The 8378-nt window shown below is 41.2% G+C and overlaps 1 protein-coding gene across 3 annotated transcripts in view; it reads left to right on the forward strand.

Moving 5' to 3' along the window:
• The window catches only part of SSPN (sarcospan), a 48686-nt gene extending 41137 nt beyond the window's left edge, over positions 1-7549 (forward strand). For all 3 annotated transcript variants that reach the window (XM_067695965.1, XM_067695967.1, XM_067695966.1), the window contains exon 3: positions 3192-7549. In XM_067695965.1, coding sequence (XP_067552066.1) covers positions 3192-3557 — 366 coding nt within the window. In that variant the 3' untranslated portion in view covers positions 3558-7549. The remainder of the gene's footprint in view (positions 1-3191) is intronic.
• The last annotated feature ends 829 nt before the right edge of the window (positions 7550-8378 follow it).

Below are 8378 nucleotides of genomic sequence, written 5' to 3' on the forward strand. Positions count from 1 at the left end.
AATTGAGCAGTCTCTGTGCTTGTGTAGATGTTCACGTCCTTTCTACAAGCCAAGGATGTGTTGTTACTCTCACGTGACATAGAATAACACAAAGCCAGTATAGGGTGGATATCCTAAAAGTCCTGAGAACTGGCAGCTCTTTCCAGGTCTGCTAATGTGTTCATTTCAAGAATGCTTAAATATTTAAACCAGGAAAGCCCACTATCAATTATTTTGATCCTTAGAGTAATCCTGTGACTTAGGTGCTAGATGAAGAAACAAAGGTACCCATGGGATTGATTTAATTTGCCCAAAGTCCATAGTTATGGAGGGGAGAACAGGGATTCTAACTCAGGCTGTCTGCTCCCCAGTCCATGCCTGTAACCATCACCAGGCACTGCTGTGTACTTGGTAAAAGTCTTGGGCAAATCGTTTGCTCTTTGGGCCCAAAAGTTATCTTTTAAGAAGAGACAGGGGCTTCCCTGGTGGCGCAGTGGTTGAGAGTCCGCCTGCCACTGCAGGGGAAACGGGTTCGTGCCCCGGTCGGGGAAGATCCCACATGCCGCGGAGCGGCTGGGCCCGTGAGCCATGGCCGCTGAGCCTGCGCGTCTGGAGCCTGTGCTCCGCAACGGGTGAGGCCACAACGGTGAGAGGCCCGCGTACCACAAAACAAAAAAAAAGAAGAGGAAAACTCTCATTTCAGCAAACGGATTTTTGTGATGGTTATGAGAGAATATTTTTTGCAGCTATTTGAATAATTTACAGATCGAGAATGAGGGATTATTGTCATTGTTTCAAGATAATGCCCCAGCGGACGTTATAGAAATTCTCTATCGAAGGATGAGTGTGTGGGAGAGAGTTATGACAGGACCTCCGTAGCCCCATCCACTGATGGCAATATAGTGTATGAAGAAAACTCCAACTGGGGCCATTCTGCTAAGCAGATGACTCTCAGGTGAAAAACCATCCCTTAATTTGGGCCCTCCCTGCTGGTATAGTCACTCATGTCGCAGGCACTGGAAATGCAGCTGTCATGGGCAGGCACGCACAACACGGCCAGCACAATTTAATTTGGCCCTTGGCATCAAGGGTTTGAAGTCAGTTGTCAAGCCTGAATATTTCAAAACAACCCAGAATAATTCAAATATTCTGTCCCAATGGCCCCACAAAATAAATCCATACTTTTTAGCCCAAGAACTACTTTTTTTTTTTTGCAGAAAATATGGCCACTGAAAATTTGGCGACAGGCAGGACCAAAGTGATGCATTCAATAGCACGGATTAAATATTTCCTCTTAAATTTTTGAAATGGTTTGTTTCACTGTGTGTTTTTCTGGTTCCCTTCCTCCAAGGGAGGCTAAACGTGTTCAGTATAAGTTATCCTTGTTATGTACCTGAGATAGATGTTTCCATAAACTGCTTCACAGATGAAGAAATGTGGGTTGTATTTGACAGTCCTTCGTATGATTTGAAAATGAAAAAGAGAGTGTGTGTTTAAGATATTTTTGATGAGAAGATCCAAAGAACCCCTGCACTCTTTGCTCGTGCAGCCATAGGAAGATGAAACGGCTTTAACTAGGTCCACTCTCTTCCTGTGTCTGCAGTGAAGCTTCCAAGCAAACCATACACATGCTCAGGGCACTGACACACACACACACACACACACACACACACATCAGTCAAGACAGAAAAAATAAAATTTTAAGTATTCTATATTTAAGACTTGAAAACATTTGAAATTGTCCCTGTGTGCAAAATCACTCATCTGGAGAACTTATGCACACATATTTTATAATCTTGCATACATGTTTTTATTTTGAGTTGCAATTAGTTGAAGGCAGGGGGAGGGCACAATCTTTTCAGAGCAACTTTCATCTGAACATGGACGTGGCTAATCTTCCTTTGAGGAGTTCACATTCAGCAGAATTGCTCTATGAGCAACTTTTGACTATGGGAATGTAAATCTTGCACTAAGAACTGGGTTCAGTACACCAGTCCCAACAGCTGGGGACTCTATTCTTTATCTAGATCCTCAGTAGATCCTTTCTCTTGGGCCATTAAGAGAAAGGTTTTCAGTAGGGAAGTCCAATCACAAGATTTCTTGTTCTGTAAAGTGGTTTATATTGTGGCCACGTCAACAAGCACCCACAAGTTTTGATCAAAATATTTCAGGTGGGGGGCTTCCCTGGCGGCGCAGTGGTTGAGAGTCCACCTGCCAACGCAGGGGACACGGGTTTGTGCCCCGGTCCAGGAAGATCCCACATGCCGCGGAGCGGCTGGGCCCGTGAGCCATGGCCACTGAGCCTGCGCGTCCGGAGCCTGTGCTCCGCAACGGGAGAGGCCACAACAGTGAGAGGCCCGAGTATCGTAAAAAAAAAAAAAAATTTCAGGTGTAGGGTAAATGTCTGAGCTGTTCAGGGATTCCATGGTTCTTTAATAGCAGAGTTAGAACTTTAACTAGACTTTTCCATTCCAAGGCTAACACATAAGCCAACGGTGTTCAGAACCTTGGGGCTGAGGGACCATTTAGTTTATTTTTATGCTCAGAAACTACATGGTTATAGGTGGACTTGGGATGAGACTTGTAGGTGATCAAGTCACCTACCTTCTGGAACCATAATTTTTTTTTCTCCCAGCAACCTCTCACTGGGGACCCTGGCCTTCCTGGACATAGTTTGGCAACCACTCCATTGAATATAGTCTTTTTCATTAACCCATGTTGCTAGTTGACCAATCATTGCCAATTTTGGCCAACACAGTGTTTATATTGAAGAAATTTTTTCTCTACTTCCTAGTCTTGTTTCAGTCTTTATACCAGCAGTTGTTAAGGTCAAAACAAGCACAGTATGCCTTTCAGGGATGGCTCTTGTGTTTGGGAGTCATCTAAGCTGCCTGCTACATCCATATACAAACATCTCCAAATCAAGCTAATATTATTGGCTCAATTCATTAAAAACACCCGACATCTGTACGACAAATGAAAATACGATCAGAGTTTTTCAGATTGTGATCAGATTGCTCACTAACAGTCCATAACGAGCCATTGCCATGTCTTGGGTACCATGTTTCTGAGGAGAGACAGCCCCTCCATCAGGGAATGGAGGGAGAGAAGGAATCTTGGGAGAGAAGAAGAAGAGCTTTTCTTTATCAGCTTTGCCAATAGTCATCCAACGTTCTCTATAACTGGAAAGGTTTTCTTCTGCTTTCTTGCAGCTCTTGTACTTTCTGCTGAGCGCCCTTGGCCTGACGGTCTGTGTGCTGGCCGTGGCGTTCGCCGCTCACCACTATGCCCAACTCACACAGCTTACCTGTGGAACCGCGCTCGACTCCTGCCAGTGCAAACTGCCCTCCTCCGAGCCCCTCAGCAGGACCTTTGTGTACCGGGATGTGACTGACTGTACCAGCATCACTGGCACTTTCAAACTGTTCTTACTCATCCAGATGATTCTGAACTTGGTCTGCGGACTTGTGTGCTTGTTGGCCTGCTTTGTGATGTGGAAACACAGGTACCAGGTCTTTTACGTGGGTGTCAGGGTGTGTTCCCTGACAAATTCCGAAGGTCAGCAGCAAAAGGTCTAACATTCTTGTTCAAAGGTGGGAGAACAAACAGCACCCTAACTAGCTGAGATTTTTTTTTAAAAGGATAAAAAGAGAAAGAAAATGAAGAAAAAATGAAATTTGACAATAACTAATATTCACTGTTCTAAATGAATATTTTTATATTTTTCAGGAAATGAAAGAGCATTTCTTCAGGTTTCCATAGTATTTTTTTTTTAATTCTTAAGATCTAAACTGACTTTGGGATATTAAAAGAACACGGTACAGGGAAAGAATGGTATAGTTCTATCTTTAAAGTCTGGAGTCTATTCCTAATACTCATGTTACCTATTACTGATATAATCTTCTTTCCCGTTAGTCCAGTTCGATTTGGACAGTTTCAGACCCACTTGCTAAATTTTATAGGATCTTCCTCCAGGCCTTTCCCCACTCCCGCCATGATCCTCACTATGACTCCGAGAAAAGCAGGGGGCAGGAGGAGGGGGAAAGCTGAACAGCCAGTGTGTCTTTCTCTATTTTCCCTGGTAGAGATGTCTTCAAGGCATGAAACAGCTTAAAAGAGCAGAGTAGAAAAGGAAGAGACTTTGCAAAAGGCTAAATAATTACAAACACCTGGGTTGGGGCCCCTGGCCTTTTTCCTCTGCTCCCTGATTTCGGATCTGTAAATAGATCACTTAGTGAATGCTTTGGGCGATTGCTTCTCAGTAACTGAAAGCTGGTGGTAGTTGTATTCTTAATGATATAGAAGGTTTAAAAATAATTACATTATGCTTCTATTCTGTCATCTAAAACAAATCATTAAAACTAATTTCTAGCTAATGGTTAATTATAATTATGCTCAGAAGTCTATTTAATGAGCCCTGGCTGTACTTACGTGGCACTGTCGGTATTTGGAGAAATTACTATCACAAGAGAGAAGGCTTAAAGATTCTTTCTTCTGAAAGCCAAGCTTTACAAGGGAGAAAAAAAATTTTTTTTTTTTTATTAATAGCTCAGGTTAAAAGTACTCATTTAAATGAAAACGAGAGCATTTGTAATGGGAAATGTTTATGCAAATAGCACATTTGTGATACGTTGTAAAGTACCTCTCTTGGCAGCTAAGTACTTTTGACGAAGATTGAGTAACGCTGAGGTGTCCCATTCATGAAATTAGGTTTGATATGTAATCTTATTATTGATTTGTATGCACAGTCAACCAGAGCCTTCAACTAATGTTTTCTGAGGTCATTATTTGAACATTTGGCCATTGACTTGGAGGGTAATTTTTGGTTTTGTTTTGAAGTGACTGCGACTTAAAAGAGCACAACTACTCTATGGTGGGAGACTTTTCTCTCTAGTTATTGGTATCATTGAATTTGGAACAATATCAATGTTTTAAGGAAGGAGCTCAGAATGCAAATTCATGTAGCATAAATGTTACCAAAAACTTTCTCTATTAGTATGCTCTGTTGAAAGCAGAAATTCAAGATAATTGAGCTTAATTTGCTTCTCCATATTGCCTATTGATATATTTTACTAATCATTAAACCCTACTCTAAAAACATCATTTCCTTGTTTGCCTTAAGAGGTATATGAATAATTCCATCGATTGTGACAATAGTGTCGATTATTACATGATATGAATATCCATATAAAAAGGGAAATATTAAGTTAGTTGGAGGATTGTAAATATATTTTATGCCCTCCAGATAAAACACCTGATTAACAGATGTTAAAACCTTTTTATGTATTGACTTGCTTTAAAAATGGCCTTCCTGAGGCTTCCCTGGTGGCACAGTGGTTGGGAGTCTGCCTGCTGATGCAGGGGACACGGGTTCGTGCCCCGGTCCGGGAAGATCCCACATGCCGCGGAGCGGCTGGGCCCGTGAGCCATGGCCGCTGAGCCTGCACGTCCGGAGCCTGTGCTCCGCAACGGGAGAGGCCACAACAGTGAGAGGCCCGCGTACCGCAAAAAAAAAAAAAAAAAAAAAAAGGCCTTCCTACACACTAGCTCAGGCCAAAAATGCACATCGGGGGCTTAATGGATGATTCTGGAGCAGCGGTTTAATACACAAAAATTACGTCAACACACACCAAGCCTCCTGATGATGACCTAAAAAAATACTTTGTACCCTGTTAAAAAAATTCCAATAACTGAATCCATTTTGATTTTGACAGTTTCCTACAAAAGAAAATGACTGATAATCTGTGGGCTCCTTTTTAAAGAGTGAGAAACCAGTGCTTTAATGCTAATTACTATGAATAAGTCACCATTGGAATCACACCCTGAATACCTTAAACAATTTTTTATAGCAAACACTACAAATTTTTCTATCAGAAAATTAAATTCTACACAACACTAAGGTGCTCTATGCTTTACAAGTGATTCACAGGGTATTTGAAATGGTAGAGTAACTCTAGCTTATGTGCTTCCTTTTTCTAAATAATGCAACCGGTAAGAACTGACATGGTGATAAGCTTGGTAATAATCAGGAGATATATATATATATATATGAGTGTGTGTGTATATATATATTATATATACACACACACACATATATAATGTGTATATATATATACACATTTTATATATATATAAAATGTGTATATATAATGGGGATTTTGCTATTGTGTGCTTCAATCATTCTTAAATCCCTAAAGAGAGAAAAAATTCATAAGTGAAGAAGAAACAAGAAATAAAATGAAAAAATTAAAAAGGAAAGAAAGAAAAGATTTCTGTGCTGCAAACTCACTGTGTATTGATACATGTGAGAATTGTGTTGCATGAATAACAAACTGCTTTGGGCTGGATTTGAAGCATTTTGAGGTTGTGTTTTGCAAATATTGAAGTTACAGGAATGGCAACAGAAAAGGAACAGATACCGAGCTTTACACTTAGCAAAATGTTACATTTGAAATCTGACAAGGTGCCAAGATGGTGACTGTCTCTTCTAAACCATAAAACAGTAAGATTTGCACAATCCTCCTTCTCTTCCACCTCCTTCAGGAGAATTAAATGAATCAAGACTTTGGAAAGAAGGCAAACAGCCGGGACTTGGCAGCACTTGAAATAGGAGGAATACAGCAGCCTAAGTGTGCAGACTTTGTAACTGAGCCCACCCAGTCGGTCTGTGCCTTCACGTGACCACCATCTGTGCCTCCCTCGCTCCATCCAAATTTGTGCAGGCAGATCCTTGGAGCCATTCCTAAAAATATAGCTACACCAGGCCCTAGAAACTGTAGTCAAGTAACAGGCCTAACTTTTTTCCTTCCTTGAGTGAAACCTCCATAAGATCTCTTTTAAGGGGCTTTCAGCTGCAGACATCAGTGTGTTCTGACAGCGAGAACCCGTTATGTGTTTTCTATTTGTATCCAGGACATTAGAATCTGTTCACATTCTCATACTTCCTCTCTTGCATGCAGTATATCTGGAATATGTTTATAGGTTTGCTTAGTAAAGGGTGGGGTGGAGGGTATCCGAGGGAGATTCCAGGGGACAGTGGTGGATCGGTTAATGATGATCAGAAATGAACTGAAAAGTTGCCCTGAAAAACTAACTGCATCCTATCATGAAGCATACCTTTACATTTTCTAGTGACTGTCTCTGAACCATTGCTGTGCAGCAATACACACAGCCTGTGAATCAGGCTGGCCCTCAGTTCTTACTGTACTCAAAGAACTTGATCATATTTTTAGATGTACGCTGTGTTTTCAGGGTAGTGTTACAAAGAGCTGATGGCCACGTATATTGACTCACAGTGGAAACGTTCATTTGGATAAAGGTTCAGTGGTTCAGCCTGTGAACTGAATACCTTGATTGGTTTCTTCTAATTTTCTAGTATTTTATTATCTCAAACAATTATCCCCCTCGAAAATATTGGTCTGTACTTTGGTGTTGCAGTTTTCTTCTTCTGGCATTGAGGGTATAATGAGTAGAAAACAAAGTGTTTCCTACACGTTTGAGGTGGTTGTTTTTAAGGGGGTGTGTATACTGAAGATTTTCTTTGTTAATAAAATTTTCATAATCTCTGAAATTTCCTTGTTTGGATGTGTTTTAAGGTGATGGTACATTGCACATGAACTGGACTACATAACATCTCTCAACTTAGTGTTTACAGAAAAAAATCTGGGTTTGGAATAGACAAGGACCAATATGCATTTTGACTCCTTTGTGCCAGGGGCTGTCTCTCTTTGGGTACATTGTCGAAGTCAAGGTTGTAAATGCTCCCCAGCCAGAGGGAGCCTGAGCTGGAAAAAAAATTTTGCAGAAGATGCTCTGAATGCTGATTTTACACCTATTAATATCAAGTAAAGCTTGGCCTAAAGAATGGGATACATGTCGAATGTTACGTGCGCAGTCATATTCGACATCGAATTATATGGAAAAACAGACAGCCTATTCCATTTCAGATCTGAAAACAAGGGCTCCTTCTTACCAACTCTGAGGCAATTTAAATAGTTGACTCTACTGTAAAATGCAGTGGCTCTTTTTCTCTAATTTAGTTAGAAAAGCTTGTAGAGTGCCAAAGGAAAGGGATAACGATTTAGGACACATGCTCTGAGCTGGACTTCCTATCCTCTGTCCTAAGGCTGCAGGTCCTAGGCTTGGAAATGTGACTCCCACTTTCCAGCTATGTGACTTCGGACAAACCATTTAGTCCTCAGTCTCCTCATTTGTAAAGTGGAGAAAAGTGGAACTGCCTCACAGCCTCATGGGAAAGGTTAAATTAAATAGCACTTAGCAAAGTGGCTCATAGCAGTGGCTTGATAAATATTTGGTTTCCTCCTTCCAGCTGGGTTCTACATAGCCTTCTCATTGACGCCGGCTCCAGCCCCCACATCCAACTAGAAAAGTGTCTCTGC

The sequence above is a fragment of the Pseudorca crassidens genome, chromosome 11 (genome assembly GCF_039906515.1).
Source record: "Pseudorca crassidens isolate mPseCra1 chromosome 11, mPseCra1.hap1, whole genome shotgun sequence".
Lineage (NCBI taxonomy): Eukaryota > Metazoa > Chordata > Mammalia > Artiodactyla > Delphinidae > Pseudorca > Pseudorca crassidens.